Source organism: Mercenaria mercenaria, chromosome 17 (assembly GCF_021730395.1).
Source record: "Mercenaria mercenaria strain notata chromosome 17, MADL_Memer_1, whole genome shotgun sequence".
NCBI classification, from domain to species: domain Eukaryota; kingdom Metazoa; phylum Mollusca; class Bivalvia; order Venerida; family Veneridae; genus Mercenaria; species Mercenaria mercenaria.
In genome coordinates, this window is record NC_069377.1 from 46,871,198 (window position 1) to 46,885,468 (window position 14,271).

General features: G+C 33.0%; 1 protein-coding gene across 2 annotated transcripts; it reads right to left on the bottom strand.

The window, feature by feature from the left end:
* Positions 1-7,471: 7,471 nt before the first annotated feature.
* LOC123536121 (acetylcholine receptor subunit alpha-like 1) lies at positions 7,472-14,033 on the bottom strand. Of its 2 annotated transcripts, XM_045318948.2 has the most exons (5): positions 13,877-14,033; positions 10,936-11,058; positions 9,742-9,881; positions 9,250-9,395; positions 7,472-8,148 (listed from the first exon to the last, which is right to left on the bottom strand). In XM_045318948.2, the coding sequence occupies exons 1-5, from the start codon at positions 13,932-13,934 to the stop codon at positions 7,797-7,799; spliced, it is 819 nt and encodes a 272-aa protein (XP_045174883.2). In that variant the 5' UTR covers positions 13,935-14,033; the 3' UTR covers positions 7,472-7,796. The 2 variants fall into 2 exon arrangements, with proteins under 2 accessions (XP_045174883.2, XP_045174884.2); XM_045318949.2 differs by lacking the exon at positions 10,936-11,058 and having other exon boundaries at positions 13,877-13,999.
* Positions 14,034-14,271: the final 238 nt, after the last annotated feature.

Consider the following 14,271-nt stretch of genomic DNA (forward strand, 5'->3'; position numbering starts at 1 on the left):
CATGAATACAGTACGTGTGAAAATATACGTATAGAAAAGGGAGATAAGTTCAGACTACAGAAATTATAGTAAAGTAAAAAAAAAAAAATAGATGTTAAAAAACAAAAAAAGATATACATCATTTTTCAAGACAGAGTTTATGTCATTTGCAAATGTTTTAAGCCCCCTTCCAGTTTTAAGCAAATAAAAAGGGAAAATGTTTTTGTTTTAATTATAGAATACAGATGCTTGTTTCTTGTTTTCCGCTATCTCTCCTACACTCTAGCAATATGTTTATTGACATTAACGTAAAAAGAGCAAAAAGTAATGTTATCAGACGTTCAAAATGTAAACTAACAAGTGAATGAAGTATTGCCATGCAATACAAAGTCCCCTACTGGAAGGCACCTAATTTTCTCTACTGCAGTATAACATAATGAACTGATATCTGTCAATGATGTATAAACAACATTGTACTACATATACAATATGTTATAACAACACACTTGGATTAAAATGTGCATATATAAAAACCCAGTTGTTTAAACGCTAGCGCCATCACCAAATTGTGGTGATAAGGAAAAGAGCTATTGACATTTCCGTGGTGCAGCTATCGCCCGTTTCTACTTGTAAACACGTGAGTAAAATTTATATTTTATCTTATATTTTTATTGATAGAACTTTTTTCGAAAATCGGAGAATGTAGTTCCGTGTATCAACACTTTAACTAGCGGTTCGCTGTGATTTCATTAAAATAATATGCAAATTGTGGTGTCAGGAGCTTTTCTTCCGAATCTGACAGTGGCACATTTTCATATCGGCCAGTATTCGAACACCATTACGATTAATGGACACACTGTAAGAACATACCTGCGCATGCAAATGGTGTAGAAATGATAAATAACTATATAGGCACACACCATGAATAATAGAATCTCGGGTTAGAAGAAATATTCCAGGATTTTTAAAAGTGGTGGCGCTATAACTCTAGTGATGGCGCTATACAGTAGTGGTGGCGCTGTTACGGCATTCAGTAATACGAACTACTGGCGCATCCGGAACAAAACAAACACCATCATTCTCTAACTGATAAATTGATAATATTCCTGCAAGGGATCATGTTATTAAAGAAAGAAAAACACGATCATAGTTTATTTAACTTTATGAAACATTATCTATCCAAGAAAAAAGAACAAAATACCCACAGACCCTTGGGACTCTTGTAGTCAAAGTAAATTTCCTTTGTTTAAAATGTTAATGTAGAATTGTTTCTAACCTTTAAATATTCTACCTAAATACAAACGTAAGTGTACTTTATATTCAGGTCATGAAAAATAGTAGCAATACTTTTATTTCAAACAAAGATTTGTGTAGAATTTACTTGTTATATTAAGATTCTGAAAGTTACTTGCCTTTGTATTTTTACGTCGTTTGCATGCATTGTAAACAAAAGACCCTACTTTCACATTTTTTTTCTGAAAAGTACAGTACATTTTCAATTCCAATCGATTAAATATGATTAATCAATACAGCTTAGATGCAAAATCTGAATCCATATACATGTAGATTATTTTGCGATCATGTACAGGTTACTACATGTATTTTGTTGAGTAACGTAATTTGGGTGTAGTGTGGGATAGGTTGATAACATTAATTATAATAGAAATTTCCGTGGCTTGCAGTCAGACATTTTCATATTTCAAAATTGAATATATCAGCTACTAATCATATACAACAGCGCCACCACTAATGTATAGCGCCACCACTTGGGTGATAGCGCCACCATTTTCAAAAATAGTCGTGTTGTAACTTTTTACTGTGTTTTTCGTAATTCTTTGGTGTATGGGAATACGTGTTATTCAGTTCTACACGATTTGCATGCGCAGGTAAGTTTTTACAATGTGTCTTATCATCGAAATGGTGTTCGAATACTAGCCGATATGAAAATATGCCACTGTCAAATTCGGGAGAAAAGTTCCTGGCACCACAATTTGCATAATATTTTAATGAAGTTACAGCCAACCTCTAGTAAAAGTGTTGTTACACGGAACTACATTCTCCGATTTTCGAAAAAAGTTCTATCAATAAAAATATAAGATAAAATATAAATTTTACTCACGTGTTTACAAGTAGAAACGGGCGATAGCTGCACCACGGAAATGTCAATAGCTCTTTTCCTTATCACCACAATTTGGTGATGGCGCTAGCGTTTAGTAGCCGTGAGTTAGGGATCCGGGTTTTGCGCATGACACGTCGTCTCATCATGGGGAACATTTGTGCCAAGTAATATTAAAATCCCTTCATGGATGACAGAGTTATGGACCGGACACGAAATTGCGGACGGACGGACGGACAGACGGACGGACGGAATGACGGAAAAGTGCATTCCTATAGTCCCCGAAACTGGTTTTCAACCAGTAGGGGACTAATAAGTACAAACAGAAAATATAAATCTTAAAATAGAAGATATTGTTTTCCCCCGTCGCAATCTATCATTATACCAGCGTTGCACGTATTATGATTCACAGTTAGAGTCGCCAATATTCAAATACTGTGAACAATTAATATAAATAGAAGTCATACTTCAACAAACTACAGTTCCTGAAATTTTCACTTTTGTTCTTTGCAAGTATTTCTAATTTTCATGACGTGGAGTATAATTTATTGCCCTAAATGCTTTTACATATAAAATATTAAGTACAGAAGTGTATAATGTTTTTTATGCTTCCCGCCATCCGAGATCATGTTGTCATATATTAAACGGTGTGGAGTAGGACTGAATTCCCAAATGGAGTCCTTTTTTTTTCGCTGCGGGACAGAACATTTTCTCAATATTTTGCACCAAAACAAAGCAGAATCATTGTGAAATAGGTGTACCTTGAGAATGAATGCAAATTCATGGAAAAATCAGACAAAAATTTTCTCTTATAGGCTGACCACTACCAAATAGAATGTAAGCCTCCGCAGGTCTAGTCACAAGTAGTCCAAATATAAATAGTACTAATCTTTTTTCCTTTCCTTGTGCATTTTCTCGGCAGCAACGTGCTTACTTTTACCCTACCGCGCTTCAGTATGTATCACTTTGCATTGTAATGAAATCGGCATGTTCCTATCGCATGCTAGATAAAAATGGCGGCGTAAGAATTTAATGTCACGAAAAGAGAAATTGAAAGAAGCAAAAAGTAGTAAATTCAGCGGGTTGTATTTAACGAACTGTAGTTTTCTTATATAAAAGTTAACACCCCCTTTTCTTTTTGTTTTTCTAAAGTAGCGATCTAGCTCTTTATGGGAATGTAAGTCTCTGAAAATCTGATATGCTAGAAAATGTCGAAACACCGTTATGAAGTGAGTGGATTTTATATGAAATAAAGAACAGCTGGATTTAGTGGTGTTCAGCCATAAAGGATTCTGGTCTTTTTTCAGTGTAAGATCGAAATCTCTTTCACCGAGTGAATACCATAATTATGTAATATTTTCGCGAGTGGTGCAGCAATGAGCGAATATTTGAAAGCTGGAGTTCACGAGTGAAAGATATTTCGATCAACAAACTTTTATATGTGATGCCATTTGGGTCGCGACGTCACATACAATTACGAAACGTGTCACTTGCATTGCGAAACGTCAGGAGCAAACTCAACGTCACAATATAGAAATGGAAAAAGAGAAGTTTAGTTTCTTTTTCATTTCAAAAAGACGTAAAGCATATTTTTATGTGTTTTTTGTTGGTATTTATATACTTATTTATCTTTATTGATATACATTTTGGAAAGAATTTCCGAGTAATCGTGATCTAAGAGGAACAATAGATCTATTGACGAAAATTATTTTGATCACAGATCTTTCAAATCTATGCAAATTCAATGTCATAAAATTAAAGAATTATCCTTTGACGTATGCATAGATAAATGAACTGAGACCAAATACAACGGTTTCTATAAAAAAAGCGTCTAATTTAAAGGCCTAGATTCACTACTATATAAATGTCCCCCCCCCCCCCCACCCCCAAATCCAATATACAACTCCCATCTTATCTGCTGCTTATCAGCGATTATGTAATAGCAACTGATTAGAGGGCAATTAGCACAGCAGGGACTGTGGAATGATAATAATAATAATTATTATTTTGATATTATGTAGATGATAATAACTATTATTTTAATGTTATAATAATGATAATAATAATAATAGAAATAATCATAATCATAATAATAATAATAATTATTATTATTATTATTATTATCATATTATCATTAGTATATCATTATTATTATTATTATATTACATATGAGATTATAAAAGATACAGTAATAATATTGAAAATAATAATGATAATAAAACACAAGTATAGTGAAAACTTCCTGAGTTCTTTGTGCTGACAAACAATATTTTTTTTATTTGGAAATTGATTTTCATGTATTCATGTAATCAACATTGTTTGAATATAAAATTATTTTGTTCCATCTTTACTCAATTTTCATTTTCAGTATGTTGCCAAAAGGGACTTTTTTTCATGCTTTGCGTTGTAACTTTGAAATTCACATTCTGTTTTGAGTTTAGACAAATGTTATTTACAGTATTCTGCAAGCTTTAGATGAGTGAAAGTCACATTTTTCAGAAATATCACAATTCTCCAGACAGAATTTGAAAAAATAAAAACTTGCATATTTCTTTAAGTAAGTTTCTCATTATTTCATTATTGTGAAAATAAGTTTCTGATTATTTTATTATTGTGTTTGATCAACAAATATTTTTTCTTTACATAGAAACGCCAAAAAAAAAAAAAGAAAAAAAAATTAACTAGTATAACTTTAAAAGTTATCAATTATTCATAAATTTAAAATAAATTACATCGTTTCCCCTTCTCACTAATAGATACACTTGTAAGGTGGACTGACTCGCCAATAAACAATGACCCATGTTTATTGAAGCCATACTGTGATGGTCAAAAATCCCTTGGCCCACTGCCAAAATCTAGGCCTTTAATCAGCTGTACCTCTTTACGACGGGACAATGGGCGCAAAATGGGAGGACGGACGTTTTGGCCACGGATGTTTTGGCCCGTACGTTTTGGCCTAGGATATTTTGGTCTAGGATGTTTCGGCCAAGAAAATTTTTGAGGTAGGATGTTTTGGCCCCCCACCCCCCCAAAAAAAAAATATTTTAAGAAAAATAATTGTGAATAAAATTTATTTTCATAACTCTTGATTTTTTGTAAATGGCAAATATTTTCACACACACACACACACACACACACACACACACACACACACACACAGAGTGTGTGTGTATATATAAGATTATAAAGAAATAAAAATAAAATACCATGAGTATGTCTTTTTTATCAGTTTAATTTATTCACTTACGCTATAACAAAGAGCTATGAAAATAAATGTTTTTATACTTCTTTGACTATAACATTCTTTGATATGGAACCACAATTTATTTTTGGCCAAAACGTCCTATCCCCAAAAAATGCCTGGCCAAAACATCCTAGGCCGAAAGATCCTAGGCCGAAACGTCCGGGCCAAAACGTCCGCTGGCCAAAACGTCCTACATTCCGCAAAATGTACGGGCCTATATTTTAAGGTTTTGAGAGAAAATACCTGCCGAACAAATGTAAAATGTAAGATATATTTTTTTTTCTATCATGAACAAAACACAATAAGTCATTGTGTTATTTCGTAGTCGACAAGATGATCCAATCCAACATTCTATCTGGTACTGTTAGTATAGGATATCGACCGAGTACGAGGTCTTTCTCTGTCGGAAAGACCTGAGCACGGGCTTCTTGTGAACACCGAGAGCGCAAAGCGCTCGAGATGTTTCGAGAAGCCCGTGCGCAGGTCTTCCCGACAGAGAAAGGCCGATGTACGAGGTCGATATCCGACTTACATACCGTCTTTTTTCTCAAAATTTCCAGCGGTTACGATTCTGACGAAATTGTATCGCAGGCATAAAATCTATATAATGAACTTGAAAACAGAAAGATTTTCCTGATACAGAATACATACATGTAAGGAATTTATGTTACTTTTAGAAAATTACGTTTATTCGTAGAAGTTATGGCGTAATAATCTTTCTCGTTCTTCAGTTTATTTAGGTGTAGGAAGTGGAAATAGCGTACATGTAAGGCCAGAAAGGTATGTTACCCTCTGAAATTTTACCTGAAAGATTTATGCAGGATAATTATCGCCAGCATACCAAAACAGTACTTCGATATCGGTAGACAATATGAAACCCCGGAAAAGGAAGTAACTTTCATTTTTGTAGAAAAAAGTTATGCACAAAACAACAACAACAACAAAAAAAAAACATTGTCAAAACTGTTTTAAAAATCTTTTACTTAAAGTGCCCATGAAGAAACTTGATATAATTTGACAAAGGCCACTTAAATCCGTCCGCCCGGATCCATATCTAGGAGGTGGGTTGGAATATTTAAATAAAACTTCATAAACATGTTCACCACTATAGGGAAATGGGAATCATCAATTTTCAACGGAATTATGCCTCTTAGTAGGTTCTATGTAGGGTACTATAAATATGGCAATTTCTGCTTCTTATCCTGTGACGTGTTTTTATAAACTTCTGAGTAATTGCCCTTTAGCTTTTTAAAAATCCATATATTTGCACATTACAAACTAACCTATTTGTAGAATTTCATTAACTTTCGTTCATTTTTTTTTCACATAAACTTTTATTATCAACATGTGAATCTGTGTGCCCACACCCTGTCACCCCAACGCCCTGGTTACACCTCTTCCCCTTCCAAACCCACAATCTTTTTCCTATTTTTTTTTTGAAACTTAAACGTACACTTAAAACATTCACTTTCTGTAAAACTGATCCTGACTAAAAAAATTATTTGCTTCTTATAAACATCCTTAACTATTTGCCAGATATATTTCTTTGCAATTCCTCACCACAAACCCATTTTGCGGGGGATACCAATTTGCTTGCTAAAATTTGTGTTACTTCAGATTCAATTGACTGATAATAACGTTTTGAGTTGAATATGCCGGGAACTGGTAAATTGTATAACTTTTTAGTCTGCCTCAGTGGTAGAGCGGTAATTCTTTATTTCGACTTCTTATTTTGATTTCACATACATACTTTTTCCATTCATCTTTATGTGGAAATTATGATTTTTGTAATTTTAATCATGCATACATGTAAAGTGCATTTAATACCAAAAATGTTAATAAAGTTGTTCATGGTTTTCTTGAAAATCTGTTTATTTAAACCACTGACTATTTTATTAGGTAATCATGGGCAATCATGGGCGATCACGATAAAATCACCATAAAAAGCATGTTATTGAAACATATTTATGGGTTTGTTAGATGCTGTTTCATCACTTTTCACGTTCTCAGGTCTAGGTCAGATCACCTAGACCTCTGCACGAGAATTCTTTTGTTTAAAGAGGTCTTTCAGAAAAATATAGACCTCTGTCTAACAAAAGAAGAGGTATGTAATAATGGACATAAAACTAAAACTCTTTTATCGGTTTCACTGATTGCTTCAAATATACCACAATAGACCAAGTATACATATTTGTTATAAAATTTCACTGGTCCTTAACAGATGCTCATTTAATTATACAATTTTCAGTCATTTTTCCGCGAGAAGAATTGTTCAGAACCAAGATAAACACACTCTGTCAGTCATAACTCATGATTAAAGCAATTCAAAGATAATGCTCGTTATTGCATTTCTCCTGGTATGGATCCATATTTAAACAAATATATATACAATTACCTTGAATACCACCTTTGCAGTGGAGAATAAATGATATCATTGTTCAAATGAAATTGACATTTTTATTTTATTCGCTTTAACTGGAGCGTATATTCCACGTCTACATACGACGAATCTGGACAACAGGCATACATGAGTACGTGCCTCGTAGCACTTGTTTCTACAAGATTCCAGTTTGGGTTTGTATTGTGGTCTATTTCGGGCTGAACATCAATCCGAAGATCCAAACTGTTAAGGTCACGTGACCAGGGCATGTACTTCAAAGTGCAGGTGACTTCGTTGTTCTCATACAAGTCACTGTCGTCAAAATGGCAGACGGACTTTGTGATTCTCGGCGGTATGAATGTCACGTTCCCGTCGTTGGTGAGGTGAACATGCACATCTCCAGAAGCGAAGCCGGTGTACTGCTCTGCGCTAAAATATTAATATATAATAGGGTTATTATAATAGTAGCTCGATCTACGATTAAGTGAATTTTGTCAGGAGTTTATTTCGTGTGAAAGGTTTTTCTTTGCTAAGACGCTACCCATTTTCAATTTTATAAAAATTATGTGCTGAGATAACACAAAAAATTATCTCTTTTTAATTAATAGAAGCATGTTCTGTCTATATCACAGATCGCTGTATTTAGCTTGGATCAGGTCTGCATCATTCATATGCAAAAGGGTTTAAATTATGCTTTCTGCTGTTTGATTTTTGATGTTTCTGATACAAGAATTCAGGACTGATAAATCATGTAAAACAGTTGCCATTCTAATATGATGTATCATTTAAATTAACCCTTATCATGCTGGACACGATTGATATTGCCTTTGCGACCAGTGTAGATCATGATCAGCTTGCACATCCGTGCAGTCTGATCAAGATCTGCACTGTTCGCTATTCAGTCAGTATCATTTTTGTTAGCACCCCTTTTAACAGATAATGGTACTGTCCAAATTGAAAGAGGGACCAATCCATTTTAGAAATTTAGCAGGATAAGGGCTTATGTAACACAATCGCTAAAGCAAAATATGTTTCTTCTCAGCGTGATCGTGATTTAGCCGACATAGGGGCTTGCAAAAAAATATTATGTTTTCTGTGACTGACGTCAGATCTCTCTCGTAATCTCGCAGAATGTGCCACTCTTGATATTATTACAGCAATATAGGGTTAACTCACTTTTTTCGTGTAAGAACATCTGCAGAATTCCGAGGATTTGGTTAGTGCAAGAGACCGTGGGGCCCACTTTTTGTTTACGTTAGGCCCGGAAAAATAAACGTCTATAATATATAAAATCTACGTAATAAAAAGACTTTTACATTTTTTTTTCATATTGACTAAAATTGTAAGTAGAAACAGCGTTGTATTAATTATTTTATTCAATTCATTTAATATATTCAATATGTAAGTCACTCGATGTAAGATCCCCTTTCCAAGGTGTAGACAAACAAAAAATGTTTTATCCGGCTTGAAATCAGAAAAAGCATATCCAAAGTTCCCATTTAAAATAAGAAAAAGTAAACAGTTACCAACCTGTTAGAAAGCACGACATCTGGCTGCCAAATATGCCTGCTTGGCAGATGCAATATGCTAATATTATAGTCCTCGCTGTCCCATCGTAGTCTAGGGTCATTCCATTTCAAATGTTCCCAGACTTGCAGAGTCAAAATACCGTGTTCCTGATAAGTTAAGACAAATACTCGCATGTTAAAAATATGCAATTTTAAACAAACCTAAACTAAAGTATAATTGACCATGTTCAGGCATTCGATTTGACGTTAAGATACGTATCGCCTTCTTGCTATTTCCTTTTTTATTCGATTGTTTTATATTAATAAAAAAAATTCAGACTGCAAAAACAGTAAGAAAGAAAAATTATTAAATGATAGAAAACAGCAGACTTTGGCATAATTCGAGTTTTCTTCGTTTCTAAATATTGATCTTGTCGCACTTTTAGTTTTTAATGACATTTAACGTGCCTGACGTTTCATTTATAGAAAGAATAAGTATGTATGTTGTTCTTACCAGAGCGACAACTCTCTGTATGTTAAGAAAGTGAAATACCACAACAGGTCCACCGTTTGCCCCACCCGGTATCAACTCTTTCTGGTAGGATGTTAGAAGGTCATTGTAAAGACGACCTCTGTCTGCAACAGTTCCAGTTCCTGTATAAACAATTATTGTAGTTACTACACTATGGTATGTTATGCAGTCCTCTTAATGTTTACATACGAAAAGAATATTACTTTTAATCGCATGATTGACGTCGTGGGAGTGAAGTAAAGCCATCACATCAAGATAATATACTATAGTGTAATAAAGCTTTGACGTTGACGTCGTACATTCATAGGAGACGTTGGTCGAATTTACTTGGTCTGTAATAGGATAAGGAAAAAGAAACTTTGATGTTTCAAATGTGATAAAACGAATATTCTAACAAGACCCAATTTGTTTTCCTATTAAACAAAGAAGGCTGAAAACTGTGTGTTATAATTCAATAGTTCATTTTTCTGACGTCACAATTATTACGTCATAGCCTCAGACGGCTAAGCGGCGCGCTGAAAAATAAATCAACAGAAAACAGGCAAATATTTGATGGATGTCGTCAAGGATGTACATAATAATACTTGATAACGTGTTAGAATCGAAATAATATATCTCAAATAGTGATTTGCTCTTGAAAAAAATCAGTGTTTGTCGTTTAGATGCGTATTATCAAATCACTCGGACTGCGCCCTCGTGATATAATTCCTTCGCATCTAAACTCCAAACAATTAATTTATTTAACGACAAAACACTGTTTAGGATATATTATTTCATTAATTACATTTGTGTCTTCCCACATTGAATTGGTTAAACTCGTTGAATAAGATTGTTAAAATGCTCGGCAGAGCCTCGCATTTTATTATCTTAGTCAACTCGTTTAATAAATTCAATATTAGAAGACACTCATGTAATATCCTCTATTTTATTAAGAGAAAACTCCCACTGTAAAACTCTTATATCTGGTCGCATATATTAACATTGATGACATAGATAGTAAAGATAATACAGGGAAATTATAATCAGAACACCTAAACTCTAGACATGTTTTCATTGTTTGTGTAATTTTACACGTAATCACACCAACAAACTAAACATCTGAAAGGTAAAAAGGTAAAGCAGTTCAAAACGTAGGACATCATTCAATGAGCAATCGAAAATCCTAACAAAGTTTACCTTTTACACAAATATCACTGACTGCTATAAATCCTGATTTGCAAGCACATACATTATTGTTACACCCAGAGTTTTCTACGTCACAATCAGTGTCCTTGCTGCACGATGTTCCAACAGCAGACACTAGAGAAGAAAAAGTAACTGTGAAAGCCCATCAGTTACATTCATCATTTAATACAGTTCGTAATACAGACTAAGATCAAATTATGTTGTTTTCATTTTTTTTAAATCGATTGTTCAGTTAAACCTCTATAAATTATTTCGATTCTAATATGTCTTTTATTGTAAACTTCATATCAAACTGATGTTTCTTTACGCATACATGGCGCCAAATGGAAGGTCGTCACGCTCCTTTGTCTATACACGCCAGGACCTCAAGTGGTAAATACGTCTTGCGGAAGATTCAATTTCGGCGAAAATGATGACGAATTATTCTGCAAACCGAATAACCAATCGTTTCGTTTTAAACATGCTATTTTAAAAGTATTAAGTAAAATATTTGAACAAATTTAAAAGCGCTATTTCTAGATGGATACATGGCGCTGACGTGACGTCAACATAATATCGTTGTGATGATATAAGCATTGCTAGTCATATTAGAATCTTAAATAACATTTGTGAGTTAATTTCATTGGTAAGTCAAGGGTTAATATTCCATTCATTGTATCAGCCCTGTGTCTGCCAATAACTATAAAATATCATAATGTGGTTTCCTTTATGACAACACCACGGCAACGTCTTTAAATTACGTCAACGTTACCTACGTTAGCTATTGGCACATGCAAATCAAGCTCTTCTAGATCTAAAGACGATGGATTAATAAATTGTTTTAATGTATTTACAAGCCGGAAGTTCAATTCTTTGCAAAAAATAATCAATAATTACGCTTTCACTCTAGTAAAATATGTTTTGTTCAGAGTAAAACATTCAACGTATATTTAGATTCTGCTGTTTTATTTGCTGTCTATTGAAACAAAGAATACAGTGATAAATTGACACATTTTAACTCTTTGGTTTGTCTTCAGTTGGACAAACAGATGAAAAATGGTAAATGGTATATTTGATTCATTGCTATAACTATGTCAGCTTTCAGACTTTATGTACGTTCACACATTAAACCGGAATCCATCTAAAAACCGGAATACACCGGAATACACTTTCCATAACGGAATACACTTGACTTTTTAAGTAAAAGGTATTTTTGAAGTTTTTTTTTTTTATATAATTCAATCATATATATCATAAATAATTAACATACGAAAGGAAAATAAAATACGTTCACGCAAAATAATTTTATACGAGATTGAAGCTCGGCGACCGCGCGGGAAATTTTCATAACCGAAATACACCCGTATTTTATTAATAATTGGTATTTTTGTAGGGATTATTGCAGAAAACATTCGTGTTTACTATAAATAATTAGTTTACAAAAGGAAAATAAAATACTTTAAGGCAAAACGATTTAATGCGTGATTGAAATTCGGCGAGCTTACGGAAATGTTGTACGCTTACGTTGCTATGACTAGATACTGGAATGTTGATTACTGGAAATTATTTAAAAGTTTCTTCACATTTCATTTAAAAAATGAAAAAAGAAAATAATTTAAGATAAAAAATTATCAATATTCAATTTATAAATGAATTATAGACAAAATACGGGTCATGACATAAACCAAAGAAGTATAAAATAATATTTATTTTTATAGCTCTTTGCATAAACCGCGCTGATCGGAAAGGGCTTAACATGATCGGAAAGGGCATGCCAGATGTTTTTTATTTGAATATTATTTAATTGTTTCTTCATATTTCATTTTATAACAAATAAAAAAAGAAAATAAATTATGAATTATAAAATAGCAATTTTCGATTTTTAAATGAATTATAGACAAAATTCGAGTGGCATAAACCGCGCTGATCGGAAAGGACATAACATAATCGGAAGGGGCATGTCACATGTTTATTATTGGAAATTATTTAATTATTTCTTCAGATTTCGTATTTCGTTTAACAAATAAAAAAGAAAATGAATTAAGAAAAAATATCAATATTCGATTTTTAAATGAATTATACATAAAACACATGTCAGTGCATAAATCGCGCTGATCGGAAAGAACTTAATTGTGCTTTGGCAATAAACGCAGTAAATGTTTTTATATTTATATATTAAACATGATATATAATTCTTTTGAAAACTGATTTTTCAAAATATATTTTCTTCTTAAACATGTTAAACTATCAAATTAAATCGTAGGAAATAATTCAGCTAGTTCCAATAATAAATATACGGCCGGTTCTTTCCGATCAGCGCGATTTATGCACTGTATATGCATGTATGTAAATAGCAATAAGGTGAAACGTTATTAAAAGAAGTGAGTTTGAAAAGAAAAATCCAATTACAGTTAAAAGAATATTCCTGTCATAATTTTGAATTCACAATTACTTAAGTATAAATGATTATTTACAATTACAAAATCACACTACACTGAAACATGTATCTATCAGATCTGGGTATGATTTCACAAAAAAATAATTGATTCAATTACAATTACTCTGTATTGTTTTTCAAATGTGACCAATCATTTTATTACTGCCGTAGTTTTACATATAATTGTACGGATTAATAATATACAAAAGAAGTTTGTTTATATTTTCATAAAAAAGATGAATTTATCATGAAATTTCTCCTATAAGACCAGATGAAAATAATGTTCTAAAATGTAAAAATTCTCAACGATCGCCCATATCAAAACGTGTATTAATTAAATCGATCCGTAAAATCTGAAAATACTTTTGCAAAACACAGAAATAATTGAAATAATTCTTACACTGATTTTGACGATGAAAAATAATGACATGATAAAGAAAACATGCTGCGGGTTACAAATAAGAGATTTTTAATGTAACAAATATTTGATAAGAAAATAATGTAAATGGAAATTACCTGCACTTTGTTGTGATAAAACAATCAACAGCACTCCGACACAATTGTGAAACAACATGATTCCACCTATGATTACATACACGTTATGAGAAAAACTGCTGTTGCCGGCCAAATTACAAACTAAACACTTGAGGCCGAACCAATTTATTGTTTATCTACAATATTAAATGAATATCATTGCATTGCGCCAGATTCGCAGTTGTCATTTCGGCGCCGCTTTTCTATCGGTCGTGCTGGCATGTTGACGCCCTTCGAAATGCGCGACAAAACTGTTTAGCCGTTCTCGTGCATTGGACCGTTTTAAAGGCGAAAACATGCAAGAACGATAAATAAAAGCGCTGATACGCTAGGTAAAGATTTTGTCGTTATGGCGTGATAGCCAAAACGGCAACTGT

What these genes read in the sequence shown, in the direction of transcription:
- LOC123536121 (XM_045318948.2), bottom strand. Translation starts at nt 13,934, where the DNA reads ATGTTGTTTCACAATTGTGTCGGAGTGCTGTTGATTGTTTTATCACAA. An exon ending in CAGTGATATTTGTGTAAAAG is followed by an intron (nt 9,882 to 10,935) that starts GTAAACTTTGTT and finishes TTGTTTATACAG; the next exon opens with GAACTGGAACTGTTGCAGAC. An exon ending in GATGTCGTGCTTTCTAACAG is followed by an intron (nt 8,149 to 9,249) that starts GTTGGTAACTGT and finishes TTAATATTTTAG; the next exon opens with CGCAGAGCAGTACACCGGCT.